Source organism: Marmota monax, unplaced genomic scaffold (genome assembly GCF_021218885.2).
Source record: "Marmota monax isolate L192 unplaced genomic scaffold, Marmota_monax_Labrador192_F-V1.1 WCK01_AAM20220418_F8-fsc00019, whole genome shotgun sequence".
NCBI lineage: Eukaryota > Metazoa > Chordata > Mammalia > Rodentia > Sciuridae > Marmota > Marmota monax.
In genome coordinates, this window is record NW_026695242.1 from 17,562,008 (window position 1) to 17,578,853 (window position 16,846).

The 16,846-nt window shown below is 37.6% G+C and overlaps 1 protein-coding gene and 1 non-coding gene across 34 annotated transcripts in view; both read left to right on the plus strand.

Moving 5' to 3' along the window:
• Positions 1 to 16,846, plus strand: part of Ank3 (ankyrin 3) — a 639,364-nt gene that overhangs the window by 446,020 nt on the left and 176,498 nt on the right. For all 33 annotated transcript variants that reach the window (XM_058577999.1, XM_058578003.1, XM_058578025.1 and 30 more), the window contains one exon: positions 12,229 to 12,327. In XM_058577999.1, coding sequence (XP_058433982.1) covers positions 12,229 to 12,327 — 99 coding nt within the window. The remainder of the gene's footprint in view (positions 1 to 12,228; positions 12,328 to 16,846) is intronic.
• On the plus strand, positions 11,817 to 11,955 carry LOC124076186 (small nucleolar RNA SNORA13). Its single transcript, XR_006846285.1, has one exon. It is a non-coding gene; the product is annotated as a small nucleolar RNA SNORA13 (small nucleolar RNA).

Genomic DNA, 16,846 nt, shown 5'->3' on the forward strand with positions numbered 1-16,846 from the left:
GAACACTTAAAAATGGTAAATCTTGTGGTGCATCAATTATACCCCAACTAAATTATTATAAAAATAGACTAATAAAGCATTCTTGGTGGAAAATAATGAAAATTTATGGAAAAATAGTTCAAACTCTTAAGGAAATTAAAAGTAATAGGAATTCTACATTTTTTCTACATCGTATTAAAATCTATGTGACTGCTATGCCAGATGCAATGGTACATGCCTGTGATCCCAGATACTCTGGAGACTGAGGCAAGAAGATCACAAATTCAAGGCCAGCCTGGGCAATAACTTAGCAAGACCCTGTCTTGAAATAAAAAGGGCTGTGAATGAAGCTCAGAGGTAGAGCTCCCCTGGTTTCAACCCCTAAGTGCGCAAATCATCACCATCTTCATCATCTACGTGACTTAAATATTACTTATCAAACATTTACTGATTACAAGCTCTGTGCCTAGGGATTAGCAGATACAAATCTCTTCCCTAGGAGATGAAAAGACTTTCAAAAGCTGTAGAGATGTCTGTGGATTGAGTGAAGATGGTGTAGTCTTTGCTTAAATATCTTTCATGTGCTATCTCTATAAATTTGTTTGCTAATCATTTTTCTGTTTCTGTTTACACTAGGAATGGTGCTAAATTATAACAATAGAATGAGAGAACATAAAATTTTTTAAAATTGTTCTAAATACATATCCTTAACACATCAGAATCTTGATCTTCAGATCTCTTATTTTGTAACTTGATTTTTTTTTTTTGACCATAGAAATTACTAAGAGGCAAAAATTACTACAGGTAGTAAGAATTAGTACAGAATACCGGATTCCCTCTCAACTTTTAATTATTTTAGAACTTATACTTTTTGAGAACATGAAATATATGAGACAGGACATAAACAAAATAGTTGTATTATTTAATTTTCATCTAGAAAAATTGGAGTGGTATTTTCACCTCCAGAATGTCACTAGAGATGGTGCAACGAGGTCCCAAAGATGGCAACCTCAACTAAGGATAGCAGGTTCTTGACAAATGCCACAGAAAATAATTTCTAGACACTTCAGATATTGAGTCACAGTGAGTTATTTGGGAAAACAAGCAGTAAAACATTCAAGGGAAAAGGCAGGCCATCTTGAGAATAAGAAATGCTTTCAGGGTCTCAGGCTCTTTGAAGTGGTGAGGGTTGGGCATGGGATGTGGTGATCACAAGATGTTTTATGGTGGTCAGGCTGTTCTCAAGACCCTTAGGTTGAGTCTTTTCCATTTTTTGATAAATGGAAACAGTTATATAGTACTGGGACAATACCTATATTATAGGTTTTGTATCTCCCTTTGTTCAATCTATTCTAAAACCCATGTATTAGTGGACTAATTAAGAGTGCACAGAGAATTTTTCTTAAGTGGGTGAATTTCTAGCAACTTTAAGATTGCTAGTGAAGATCTGTGTATTTCCTGGAAACTTAGGAGTGACAGGCGTGGGGAGCCAAAGGACAAGAAACTAACACAAGGCTTTCAGATAAAAGTTACAGTCTTTTTCTTTCTTTTGTCTCCTTTCTACCATTTTTTAATTATTTTCTATCTTATTATTCTACGTCAGTCTAATCGAATTACTTTCTTATTTGATGATAATATCCCCTAGAGATTTTGAAAGAAAAGGAAAGATCAAACTGGCCTTTTTTATATTTAAATTCAAAGGAAGGTCTGCCACTTAGCAGCAGCAAGGTAGAAAATGACCCTACTTTCACTTGGGGAAGAGGTGGAAATGCTCTTGTTTTGCTAATTGTTTCAGCGAAGAACTTGAGAAGGGAAAAATGGCAGGCATTTCCCAGCAGAGGTATAGTTGTTTATTCCAGGTCTCCATCCTCAGTAGTAGAGCAGCCAAGTGTTTCTATCATGTTTTGGCATTTATACAGTGTTAGATGCCATGTGTATTGAACAGGCCTTTCCATTCCTTGCTGTTTCTCCCTCGTGAGACACAGTCCTGCTCAGTCTTTCCAGGCTGAGCCTGTGCTGAGCCACAGCTTCTCCAACGCCTCTTGCACCCATAAGAACTGCCCCATTTAGCACCTTCCGATTTCACTGACATCACAGACTACTTTGGATCTGCATGTTTTTTTTCCTACCCAAACTGTTTCATAATGCCCTCATAAGATGCAGTTGTTTCATAAATTTTTTTAATGTCCACATGATAAAAAATAAGAACCGCTTCAGCCTAGCCTGGTGGTGCACGCCTGTAATCCCAGCTACTCCAGAGGCTGAGACAGGAGGATCCCAAGTAGTTGGCCAGCCTGGGCAACTTAGCAAGATCCTGTCTCAAAATTTAAAAATAAATAAATAAAAAGGGCTCAGGGTATAGCTCAGTGGTAGAAAAACTTTTTTAAAAAAGTTTTATACCTAACAACTTTTATGTTTATTAAATGCCAAGCACCATTTTTAAAAACTTCATTTATTAACTCATTTAATCCTCATGACAGTGTTATAAGCACTGTTATCAGTCTGAGTTTGCAAGTAAGAAATACATGATACTGAAAAATTATATAAATTTACCTAGGTTTTAAGCTAGTATGGAACAGGCCTAGAATTTGAACCTAAGTAATTCAGCTCATAACCACTATACCACTCTACAAAAATACTGTCTATCTTTCGTACCCCACTATTAGGTGCCTCCAGAATTCTCTAATACTAAGAATTGGTCATATATCTATACTACTAGGAAGTGCAGGACAAGTCTAGTGGAGAAATCATAAACTTAAGTTCAGACAAACCATGGCAACTTTGCAACCTTTGGCAAATTAGTTTGATTTTTTTTGAGTCTCACTTTTATCATCTGTAAAATAAAGATAAAACAATTAAATCTCTTTCTAGGAATGTTGTATGAGTTAATTGAGACAAAGATACGGAATACCTGTGAATTTTCTCCTTCCTTTTCACATGATTTCTCTCATATCTCCTCTTGACAATCCTGTGATGGAGACAGTAGAGGTATTGTATCCACAGTACAGATTGGAAAATATGCTCATATAAGATAAGGCACATTTCCTGGTGTAATTCAACAGGAAGGTGGGTGCAGAAGAGTGAGCACTGACACCTGGTATTCACTTTATCAGTGAAATATGCCTGCTACTAGGTCACGCTGGGAAATTGGGTTGAAATAAGGTTATAACCAGAATGGAATTTCTTCTTTGTCCCTAAACTCATTGTTAAAAATCTTCTACACGGGCTGGGGATGTGGCTCAAGCGGTAGCGCGCTTGCCTGGCATGCGTGCGGCCCGGGTTCGATCCTCAGCACCACATACAGACAAAGATGTTGTGTCCGCCGAAAACTAAAAAATAAATATTAAAAATTCTCTCTCTCTCTCCCTCTCTAAAAAAAAATCTTCTACACATTTCTGAACCAGTTTTATAGTTTGTAAAGTACTGTACAAATCTTTATTTTTAGAAGTCATCATCTTAAACAGGTGATCTTGTAAAATATAACATGATCTAATACAGCATGATACCATATAGTATTTATTATTGGAGAAGAATGAATTGTGGGAGAATGTAATGAATTTGTACAAATCCTGAGAGAGCTTAGCTTGTTACTGAGGGATTTGCTTCTTTCTTTTTTCTCAAAGCAGAAGACAGCTGGGCATGGTGGCACATGCCCATAATCCCAGTGAGTATGAAGGCTGAGGCAGAAGGCTCGCAAGTTTGAAGCCAGCCTTAGCAACTCAGACCTTGTCTCAAAAAATAAAAAGGTCTGGGGATGTGTGTCAGTGGTTAAGCACCCCTAGGTTAATCCCCAGTGCTCAAAACAACCCCCCCCCCAAAAAAAAAAAAACCCTCATTCTTCTAAATTGGAAATTTAACTGCTAACTTGAGTGATTATTGCCTTTGAGGATCCTAGGTTATAGATAAAAAGTGAATTAAGGTGGAAGAAGATGAGCACAGAAGAAAATAAAGTTGGGGGGGATGGGAGTTGTCAATCCCACTGTGAGAATACAAATTCACATGGGGAAATGGCAATTGGTCCCTGTTGTTTTGTTAAGCATGCAATTGGTCCAAAAGTTTCAGATAAAGTTGCTGTAATGTTGTTGAGTTAAAATTCTGAATCTTTATTCAAGTCCTATTAGTGATTTCTATAAATAGTTTTATAGCCACTTCCCTTCATTGCTGTTTGTAAGATGTATATGTTGTGTATGGAATGCTCTTTTGTCTTTAGCTACCATACTTTAAAAAACAATTGAAAAGAAAGTACTAGAAAAGAAAAGTATTATGGTTAATTGTATTTATACTTTTAAGATTTTTACTGATTATGACACTGACTAGTGATGGAAAAGTAAAACAAGATGCTATTATACTGCTGATGAAAATAGTGGATTTTAAGGAAGAGCAAAGAGTCTGGTGAAATGAAAGGGGAACTACCTGGGAATCAGGAAACCTAGAGTCTTGCCTAAGCTCCAAGCTCTGCAACACCAAGTACACTCCTTGATCTCTAAACTCTTCCTCATTCAGTCACTGGACTGAATCAACTCAGAGGTCCTTATTAGTTTAAAAAAAAAAACTGCCCAAATGCGAATGTATTCTATAACATTTTGAATGTACATTTTTAAATGTAAGAAAAATTTTTATTGACCCAAGAAAAAATTATATTAATAAGCTAATTCACATAAAATGAGAGTAGTATCTGTGGGTTTTGTACTAAATTCAGGTCAGATCAAAACTCTAGATTGAATTTGTTTCACCCAAGTTTTAATTCAGGTTTCTTCTTGAAAATAATGTGTGGACCTTTAGCCATATTGAAATTTCTACATTAATGGGAAAAAAACAGTAATATATTTTAGGGTGAGAATATCTCAAGATTTATTGGTTTCCTTCCCAGTTCAAATATTAGAGAAGGTAATGAGTAGATAGAATGACTCTCTTGCTATCAGAGTGAATGCAGATGGTGGAACTGAGACAGGGGGAGAGTGGGCTGTATATTAGGCAATATTAAAATACAAGCATTTTTTCACTATAAATTACACAAATGTCCATAGTGGAATTCTTTTAGGAAAGCATGAAGAAGTAAAAAGTCATATGTAGTCCCAACATGGAGAGATAAATTTTGGGTGAATATCTCTATAGCCTTTTTACAATGGGCGTGTGTGTATGTGTGTGTGTGTGTGTGTGTGTGTGTGTGTGTGTGTGTGTATATATATATATATATATAGAGAGAGAGAGAGAGAGAGTGTTAACATTTAAAGATGTCAGTTCTTTATTATCAACATTGCACAATTTCTGCTGAGTCTTCTATACTTCTTATCTTTGTTCTCTGTATGAAGCATATTGTTTCTTCCCCCTTAACAACCCTAAAGATCTTTTTATTTATCTTTCATTTTCAGCAGTTTGATGAGTATCATGGTGGATTTGGTTGTTGCTTCTCTTGCTTGGTGTCCCCAAAGCTTCTCAGATTTGGGTTTTTATGTTCTTCATTATCTTGAGAAAATGCTTGACATTAATAACTCTTCAAATATTTCCTTTGTCCAATCCCATTTCTTCTCCTTACGCCACTCCATTCAGCCACTTCATATTGCCCCATAGCTCTTGGATCCTTGGCTCTTTCTTCCTCCCACTTTCTGTACTCCAGTTTGGAAGAACTTATGAATAGATGTATTTTTAGGTTCCCTGATTGTTCCCTGATTGTGTGAAGTCTACTCATGGGTCCATCAAAGGAATTCTTTATTTCTGATATTGTGGTTTTCTTATCAAGTGTTTCCATTTGCCTCTCTCTTGGGAATTCTTTGCTGACATTTTCTATCTTTCCATGTGTGTTGTTCACCCCATTAGATAGACCATTGGATACTATCTGTAATAGGAGAGATTCGGCTTATTTGGTACTTTTGCTGAAAATGGATCCTTTTTCCCCCCCCTTCTTTTAGGCTGCAAATATTAGTTATGTAACCAGTTTAATGAGGGGTGAGCCAAGTCTACATTTTTGTTTTTGAGTCTATGAGTCCTCAGGGGATGCTGCCATTTGCCTTGGGGTGAGGGCTGGGCTGTCTGAGAATTTCACTTAATCTTAGAGCTCCTCCCTCAGTTTTCTCGGGACACCTGCAGCACAGAGGAGGTCTCTAGCACAACCCTAACCCTTACCAGTTGACTGTTCTTGCCCAATACTCTGTGTGGCTTCACTTGGCTCAGGGATCTTTTATTCTAGCTGTCTTAGCCTTAGGGAGTTTACCTGGCCTCAGGGCTGGATCCTTCTTTATACTCCTGCTCTTTCTACCCTGACTGTCAAACACTGCCTTGTATCTGTGATTACAGATTTGAAGGCTTTTCATATATAGTGCCAAATTGCAATCTAGCAAGTGTGTACAAATTTCACCAGCAAATCGGGGCTCTTTTAAATAAGACTTTGCCTCTAACATCATTGGACTCTTGATATGTTGGGATAATTTGCTGTTTGGTTGGACAATGGAAATGTAGCAACCGGCCTCATACATAGTAGGGCATAAGATACTTTTATTGATTAACAGAAGAATAAAAGTATAAATAGCTCTCTGAGTGACTCAGAGGTACCACTTTGCTCTTGATTTGTTCCTACTTGACAGAAGCAGTTACTACATGACTCAGGAATGAAAAAGTGTGCATATCAGTGAAAAGCTCCATTTGACAGAGAAGAAAAGCAACAGTCTTTAGATAGAGGTGTTCTGACCCCTAACTGAAGATGCCACTGTAAGAGCATGTGGAAATCAGAATTCTGATCCTAATTCTGCCTGTGGTTAGCTGTTTCTTAATCTGCAAATTAAGGACCATTTCGATATCTCCTTCTTTTATTAAGTGGAGTTAAAGTTTTCTATATTATTTACTGGTTGTCATGAAGTTAAATTGAAGTTGTAAGTATACAAGTCCTTTATAGCACTTTTTTAAAAGCCTACAAAATATAAAGTAGTCCTCTAGGAAGGGTATAGAAAAATATGAAAATTAGGAATTCCAGGCAACCTTTTTTTTTTTCTTTTTGACATCTCTATGTCTGAGAGAGAATATATAAATCTGAAAGGAAGCAACAGAAATAGTTAATGCTCTCACTAAAATTAGCCTGTTGTGATAAAGGTTAATTAAGTCCTTCTTAATCAGGTGAGAGTCCATTTTTCCAAGGGACAATAGCAAGGAAGCCCCTACTCATGGGGAAACGATGAGGATTTGGGGTTACATCCCCCTAGGGCTCCTGTGGACTGTTTCCTGTTTCCTGTGTTCCTAACCTGACACTCCACCTGCTGGCTCAGAGCTAGAGTTCACCCACTGTGCTACTTGGGTCATTAGAGCCACACACATTTGAGCCCAGAACATAGAGACAAGTGAAACAGACCTAAAAGTCAACATAAAATGTATTTCCTTCTGCTATCCTTCACACATATCAAACAGGACTCAGGACTAAACCTTACACAGTGCACACCATGTAGCCTCGCGTCCTCTTTTGTAGCCTGTCACACACAGTTGAAACTTTCAACCATAAGCTGGGGTCCCAGCAGGAGTCAGCCAAGGACTGCCTGTACATCAAATCCAGCCCACGGTACAACCATTGCTGCTGCTTTATATTTCTTGTGTGGCCACTTTGTGCTACGGTGGCAAAGTTGAGCTGGTACATCAGATCAGACATTGTGATCTGCAGAGCAGAAAATTTTGCCTTCTGGCCCTTTGCTGAAAACATCAGCCTACCCCTGTTCTAGAACAATGGCATTAGTCCTCATCAGTGTTCCTAAGATAAATTGTTATACTCAGGCCTTTTTCTTCTTTTATTTAATGAATTCATCACTGATTTATATTTTGGCCTCTAAGAATAATCCTTAATTATTATGAAAATTATTCTTAAATTATATTTTAATATCTAAGAATAACAAGATATAAAGAATGTATGGTCTCTCTACTCATAAGGGAATGAATGGTTAAAAATATTGAACTAGAAATGTTTGCTGAAGATAGGGAGGGGAAAGGGCATGTTAAACACCACCACCCGTGGGGATGCCATCAGTCAAATGTAGGTGGTGGAAAACTTTACACAATAAGTTATCAAGTTACTTCAATAACAAATGGACATGGGGAAAAGGTGGGGCATGGGAGCTCTGGAGATTAAAAGAAACTTCAAGGACCTTTCAGTTCAAGGACCTTCTTATGGGGGATGGTGTTTAGTCAGTTGGAGTCAATGGGAGAATTTGAACATAAATGGGGGCTTGGGTGCTATTTTGTTATTTTTACTTTCTTAGTAACAATAATTTATTGTGATTTTATTTTAAAACATCCTCACCTAGCCAGATGCAGCAGTATATCCCTGTAGTCTCAGCTATTGTGGAGTGGTTGAGAATAGGAGAGTAAGAGAGCAACCCCTGGACAAGGCAGAGGGTCCCCTGCCCCAAATATAAATAATAAATAGTACTGGAGATTGAACGTACAACCCCAGCCATTCTTATTTTTTTCTTTTGAGACAGGGTCTCAGTTGCTTAGGGCCTTGCCAAATTGCTGAGGGTGGCCTCCTGCCTCAGCCTCTCAAGTTTTGGGGATTACAGGCCTGTGCCACCTTACCCAGCCTTTTCTTCTCTTTTAAGTTCATAAGGGAAGAAAAAAGTAGTGAGTATAAAAGAAATATGAGCAAAGGGTTAATTGGTCAGGGGGATTGGTGCTGGGAACAGAACCAGGATCTTACCCATGCTAAGCAGGTACTCTGCCACAACAATGCTCCTGCCCCAAGGTTGATAATTTATTGAGCTTGGCTGAGGAGCACCTCAAGTTCATCATGCTTTTCTCTCAAACTTTGCAATTTCTCATTATAAATTGTTTTTTTAATAATGTGTTTAACACAGAAAAACAATTCTTAAATTCATTTGGAAGAATAAGAGACCCAGAATAGCCAAAACAATACTAAAAGCAAAAACAAATCGGGAGGCATCACAATACCTGATCTGAAATTATACTACAGAGCTATAATAACAAAACCAGCATGTTATTAGCATCAAAATAGACATAAAGACCAATGGAACAGAAAAGAAGACACAAGACAAATCCAGGTACCTACTGCCATCTGGTATTTGATAAAGGTACCAAAAATACACCTTAGAGAAAAGATAGCTTTTTTTAAAAATGGTGCTGGGAAAACTGATAGCTATATATAGAAACACAAAACTAGACCCTATCACCTGGCATAAAACTCAAAATGGATCAAAGACTTAATCAGACCAGAAAGTTTACACTTGGTATAAGAAAACATAGGGTCACCACTCCCTGATATAAGTGCTAGCACTGACTTTCTTAACAAGATCTCCAAAGCACAATAAATAAAACCAGGAATCAATAAGTTGGATGCAATCAAAATAAAAAAGCTTCTGCACAGCAAAGAAAATGATTAAGAGCATGAAGAGAGACCCTACAGAACAGGAGAAAATCTTAGCCAGTTGTTGCTCCAATAGGAGATTTGAATCCAGAATATACAAAGAACTCAAAAAACTTAACACCAAAAAATAATAATAACCCAATCAATAAATGGACAAAAGAACTAAACAAAAACTCCTTAAAAGAAGAAATACAAATGACCAACCAGTATATGAAAAAATGTTTAGCATCTCTAGAAATCAGGGAATTGTAAATCAAAACTAAATTAGATTTCATCTCACTCCAGTCAAAATGATGATGATCAAGTATACAAATAATACTAAACATGGTAAGGTTGTGTAGGGAAAGGCACACTTGTATGTTGTTCATGAGCTTGCAGACTAGTACAATCACTCTGGAAAGCAGTATGAAGACTCCTTAAAAAACCAGGGATGGTTCCACCATATGCCCCAGATATCCCACTCCTTGTTTTTTGTTTTTTTTTTTAACCAAAAGATCTAAAGTCAGCATGCTACAGCAGTATAGCCACCTCAGTATTTATAGCAGCACAATTCATAATAGCTGAATTTTAAAATCAACCCAGGTGCCCATCATTAGATGAATAGATTAAGAAATTGTGGTGTATAAATAAAATGGAGTTCCAATCTTCCATAAAGAATGAAATTATGGCATTTGGCAGTAAATGAATGGAAATAGGGAATATCGTGCTAAGTGAAATAAGCTAAACTCAGAAACTCAAAGGTTGAATGTTTTCTCTCAAGAAGGACAGGCGATGCAGAATGAATTCTTTAAAAAATCATGTGCATATCCCTTATACATAGGTAGAGCCAATCAAATATAAATAAATAGACTAGCAAAGGGAAGCCTAGGTAAAAGAGAGGAAGGAAAATGGGAGAGGGGAAGGAGGATGGGAGGGAAAAGCAGGGAATCAGGAGCTGAATTGAATTCCATGCATGTATGAGTTTGTTGGTATGAACCCAGCTACTATGCATAACTACAAATCCCTAATTAAAAAAAAAATAAAAAAATACTTTAAAAAATATTGTGTTTAAGCTTTTAAAAATTGAACCCTGCTTCTGATAGCTATTTCTGTATCTGTAAAACAGGGATTAAAAGGGGCAGCAGTGTTAGGGGCAGCAAGGGAGGGGAGGAGAGGATAGGAAGGCTAGTGGAATAAAACAGACATTATTACTTTATGTACACATATGAGTGCATGACTAATGTGATTCTAAAACATGTACAATCAGAAAAATGAGAAATTATACCCCATTTATGTATGCTATACCAAATGTATTCTGTCCTGTATAACTAAAACAAATAAGAAATTATAGTAGAAAAAACAGGGATTACAATTCAGGTTGTATAGGGCATGTTAAGGACTATGAGAATTAAATGAGATAGTAAAAGACCTTAGGTAGCTCAGTGGCAGAGTACTTGTCTAGCATTTGTGAGGCCCTGGGTGGATCTCCAGCACTTCACAAATAAAGTCAAATCTAGTACAATACCTGACAAACAGGAAGTGACCAATACTTGGTAACTATTAATAACCCAATCAATAAATGGAGCTTGTATGTGTATCAAGCTCTATTTGCCTGTGAGCCTAATTTATTTATGATATTTCTGACCTTTGCAAACAACAGATTTTAAATTTGTGTTACTGCTACACAAAAATAAGGAACAAAAATAGGGATTTTTTTTTTCAGTATATACATACATTTCCTTGGTAGTTTGGAAATGGTCATAGTACCTGTAAGATACACTGAGGACAGAAATGTGATAGCCAACCATTGAAATCAAGGAGAACATTAAACTGGTCCCAGTGGCACATACCTATTATTCCTGGGACTACAGAGGCTGAGGCAGGAGGATTGCAAGTTCAAGGCCAACCTGGGCAACTCAGTGAGACTCCGTATCAAAATAAAAAGGACTGGCACTGGGGTCATAGTGCAGTAGTAGAGCACTTGCCTAGCATATGTAAGGCACTGTGTTCAATTCTCAGCACCACATATAAATAAATATTCATTGACAACTAATATATATATATATATATTTTAATAAATAAAAAGGGCTGAGGGTATAGTTGAATGGTAGGGAACCCTTGTATCACAAAAAAAAAAAAAGAAATCAAGGAGAACCTAATTGAAATTTGTTGTAATAACTTGGCTCTTCTTGAGGGTACTCTACAAAGAAAACTTTTTAGCTCTCTGTGAGATTGCTAATAAAACCTTGCAAACACCCTCGGACACTATGTGCAAGGGATGTCAGGAAAGAACAGATATTCCAGTTTCAGGGGCTATTGTCCCTCTGTGACAACCTGAGGCTCCTACTGAGCCTGGGAAAGATTATGAGTCACAGGACACTCCTTTAAGTCAGTCTAGACCAACTTAATTAGTCACTTGTCAGTCACCTGCTCGCTATCCAATATGCTTAGTATCACACAAATTTGTGGGAAAATACATTGATATAAAGGCACGGGATTTTGTAGCCTTTATGTTACCCGTTCACTTTTGGAAGCTAGTGAATGTTGTATTAAAAGAGGCATAAATACATGCTTTGCGGCTTTTTCTGCCCTAAAATTTAGTATATTTGGTGTAGAAGGTAGAAGCTGCATAAGTAACAGTTTGCACTCAGAGGAGAAAAAAAAAGGGCACACTTTTGGAGATACTTTTTTTAGTTATCATCTCATCCATCAGTGAACACCAGTAATCGAAATAAATAAATGTGGACCCCAACCACAGACTATCCCTTCTGAAAAAAATTGCTGTCAGAAACGTTGGGAAGTATAGTTTTATAATGTTTAAAAAGGAACAAGAATAATGCTGGGGGAAGTTTAAACAACAGTATTTTATCTAAACTAAGGATATCAAAACCGTCTCTTTTTCTGTTCTTCCACAGAATGACATCACTCCCTTACATGTTGCATCAAAAAGAGGAAATGCAAATATGGTGAAACTGTTGCTTGATCGAGGAGCTAAAATCGATGCCAAAACCAGGGTAAGAGTGCTACTTATATGCATGCTCATACTTATTTGCAAGAGGTAGGAATACTTTTCCTACTGCATTTGTGTTGGTTAAACATTGGCTTTATTTTTAATTCCTTGTAGTCTCTTGGAAAATGCCAACCACATTTATTCTTCTTAAAATAGGGTGGATGTCCATCTTTATAAATCATTAATTATGTTTAACTAGTGTTTGTCTTTAATTACAGGAATAGGCTCTAAGGTCTAGAGTTTTCACTGAGTTAAATTTTCAAGAATCATATGACATGGCAAGCTGAACTATTTGATTAGTTTGAAGTTAAAACTGATAGTTTTTCTGTTGAAAAATCCATCTTTTCTGTTGTTTGAGGGAATATAAAATGGTGTGGCCACAATAGGGAATTGTATGGATATTCTTCAGAAAATTAAAAATAGAACTATCATGTGACCCCGCAGTCCCACCTCTGGATATATACCCAAAATAATTGAAAGCAGGGTCTCCAAGAAATTTTTCTAGTTGTGTTCATTACATCATTGTCCACAGTGGTTAAGAGATGCCAGCAGCCCAAATGTCCATTAATAGATGAATGAATTTTAAAATGCAGTATTTATATATAATGGAATATTATTCAGCCTTAAAGATAGAAATCTTGTTACATGCTAAAACGTGGATTAATCTTGAGGACATTATGCTAAGTTAAATAAATTGGTCATAAAAGGCAAAATACTGTATGATGCCACTTAATTGAGATATCTAAACTGTCAAAATCATGGAAATGGGCCAGGGATACAGCACAGTGTTAGAGTGTATGCTTAGCATGCATGAAGCTCTAGGTTCCATCCTCAGCACCAGAGGAAGAAAAAAATCATGGAAATAGAAAATAGAAGAGTGCTTTCCAGAGGATGGGGAAGGGGAAATAAGGACTTGTTTAATGGGTATGGAATTTCAGATTAAAAAGCAAGATTGAAAAAAAATGTTCTAGTGACCTATCGGGCAACAAAATAAATATAATTAACACTACTGAAATATACAGTTAAAAATGGCTAAGAGTGCTAGGCATGGTGGTGCACACTTGTAGTGCCAGAGATTTGGGATGGTAAGACAGGGGGATGGCAAGTTTGAGGTCAGCTTCTGCAACTTAGTGGGGAAAAAAAATAGTGGGGCCGGGGATTTACTACAGTGGCAGAGCACCTATAGGTTTAGTACTCAGTAACCCCCCAAAAAAAAGTTGTGCTAAATTTTATATCAAATATGTTTTCACACAATTAAACTTTTCCCATAAATATGCATAACTTGATGTTTATGGTATATTGTGTAGGTTTTATTGTGGTTTGCTTGGTTTCAAGGTTTTTCTTGTGTTTGGGGGAGATTTGTTGTTGTTTGTTTTGAATTACTGGGGGACTGAACCCAAGGCCTCATGTATGTTATGTATGTGAAGTATGTTGTTTATTTTGTCTGAGGCACCAGGGTTATGGTAAAGAACTGAAAATCTGGTTTGAAATCAGATTATGAGCTTGGCCGGTTGAATTAGGTAGGCTATTTAAACTTTCTACTTTTAATTTCTCTATCTGAAGACGAATAAAATTAATAGCATTTTGAAAGATTGCTGCAGCAATCAAGGTCAAGTTTGTAAACTGTTCTATTATAAAGCAGGCCAGAAATAAATCCCAGTCATTACTCCTAGGTTGTCTCAGAGCTCCAATTAGTACTGAAACTCTAGCAAAGGGGTTTTCTTTTTCCACACTTCAAGTGTTTCTTACAAGATCTGAGCAAGAGCCAGTCTAATAGAAAGGTGGCCTCACCATACGCATCCACTTATTTAAGGTTTTTGGATGGTTTCCCCACCTTGTAATTGTAGCTGCTCTAATCCTGTGCTTCCCCCTTCCAAGAATCCTGATCTCCGTGTTTCTAAAACTAGCCTGGCAACCTCAGTTTGATTCCTGTAGTGCATGGATTTACTACTTCATTTATCATTCATTGCATTTATTCATCCAACCAGTAAATGACTATAGTGTCTACTGTAGACCAGACATAGCTGGTGAAAGAGGAAGACAACACTTTTCCTGTCTTCATGAAGCCAATGGGCTAGTTTCTCTTCTGTACTCTGTCCCTAGTCCAGCCCAGCCATAGGTAGAAAGCAGGAGATCCAAACTTCTTGTTCCTGATGCCTATTGAACCTGAAAACCATGCACGTACCTTACAAGATACAAGCTTTCTGGGCTGGGGATGTGGTTCAGTGGTACAGCGTCTGCCTGTCATGCAAGAAGCCCTGGGTTCAATCCCTAGTACAATATATGTATGTGTGTGTGTGTGTGTGTGTGTATAAAATAAACAGTGCTTCCTGTTTTGTGTAGGTACTGATGAGTAAATGGGAAGTGGGGGGGGGGAGCTACAAGCTTTCTAGAGAGGAAGAGTGAAGAAAGGTTGGGGTTGATTCCTAAAGCATTACCTCAGTAGGAGGTAAATTGAATAGAGATCTTATTGAACTGCCTTTTACATATTTCAATAAGAAGGAATCATCAGTATATAAAGAATGCTAGAACCATTGTATAAATGGCAGGAGTCAAGGCACAGGCTATTTAAAGGGCTTGTAAGGATTAAAAGGTAGAGTTGCATTGCTTTTACCATTTGATTACTGCATGGAGGTGCATTTATAAATGGGAGGGGGATCATTCTGAAGGGAAATGAGGGAAGAAAGAGACGAGCAGACAAGAGAAACTTAAAGAGATGCCTGTATATCCAGCTGGGATTTAGCTGGTTTGTGGATTGGAAATTACCTTATTTTTCCCCTCTATATGCAGTCATCAATCATCAGAATAGCAAAATTACTTGTCACTTTGCATCATTGACCAAACATGTACATGCTGTATTTAATAAAGTGGGAGGGGAAAGGGTATATACAAAGTGCATATGGGGAGGGCCTGGGAATAAGCATAAAAATTAGGGATAAAAATATCAGCTATAGGAAATAATGTATATAGGCACAATTTTCTATGCCACTTGGTTTCTATGTGGTGCTGCCTCCCTGAAGTGCTATGTTATTTTCAGCAATGACATAGACTCCTTTTACCTTCCCATCTAGTTTTGACTTGGATTTACTTTTCTTCAGTGTTAAACAGTGACATGGGGATGCGAAGGAAAGTCTTAGGGAACCAGGGAACAGAAAAGCCTGTCATTCTTTTGGTATTGTCCTATGTGGGGTGGGCTGAGGGAAGGGTGTCAGTTGTGTGCAGACTGAATTCCTGGCAGACTCAATGGAAGAAAGTGTAGTGTCTGCCCAAAATATGTGAGCTATTCTGTGTTCTCCTCATCAGAGCTTCGCTTCTTTCTTGCTGAAATGACAAAGTACTGATTGGGAGGGAGGGAGCTAAAATGTCAGAAAGCCAAGGGGTCAGGCCAAAAAACAAGAAGTTGAATTTTCATAAATACAAGTTTTAACTACCCAATATAGTAGTAGCTTTGGAGAAAGTAATGTTCTCCACTCATCCAGTGCCTACCAAGTACTTCCTATTGTTGTGGCTATCTTGTTGCATTCAACAAATCTGAACTGGTGTACACCAGTCCCCATGTTTAGACACAAATCTCTCTTGACTTGACCTTGGAGTCTAGTGCTGGCAATGACCTCTTCGTTAGGGCTCTGTTTCTACAGGGGCTGATCACCTAATAAGGGATTCAGTTTAAAAGACGGCTCTTAAAGCATTTTTTATTCCAGGAAGTAAACTTGAATTGTATCAGGGTAATTTAGGTAGGACCTCAGCAAGATCTTACCAGCTAGAAAAGCAGAATGAGCATGAATTTTATATTACCCTAGTGCCTAATCTCTGCAGTCTTCCTGTGTGTTGCAAGGGATTAAACCCAGGGCTTCATGCCGCAGTGCCCTACCACTGAGCTACATCCCAGCCCCTAATCTCCTAAATCTTAAGTGTGACTGGCAAGTGGTATAATTGTGGCCTAAGGATAGTTCCTTTCCTTCCCATGCAGAGAGGGAGTTGTTCCAATGATCTCACAAGCATCTCGGTGCTGGATATTGTAACTCAAAGAATAATTAGGTCTAGGGCTGCAGCTCAGTTGCTCAGCTCCTGCTTAGAATGCAAGAGGCCCTAGGTTAAATCCCCAACACTGCAAAAGTAATTGTTTCTCATGAAATTCAAGATGATTAAACATGAATCTTCCCTTAGAGCTTAGTTAGGATCTGATACATCAGTGATTTCATGTCTCTATTTAGCTCAATTCTAGAAAGCTTTTCTGATTTTCCCAGTCCCATAGTGCTGACTAGTATCAACTGGCATGTTAACTAACACTCGTGTTGATAGCCAACTCGAGTATGTACAGTACATCTATAACAATGGTGGGAAGCGTGCAGAGATAGAAACACATGTCAAGGCAGTCTTTAGTTGGTTCAATGTGCAGCATTCTAATTTTAAAATGATTATAACATTTGTTTATTTTTTCAACAAGATCTTAATGGCTTTGTGTCTTAATAGGCTACAGTGCTTTCTAAGGATGGCCTGCTATTTCTCTTCAAACTCTTACT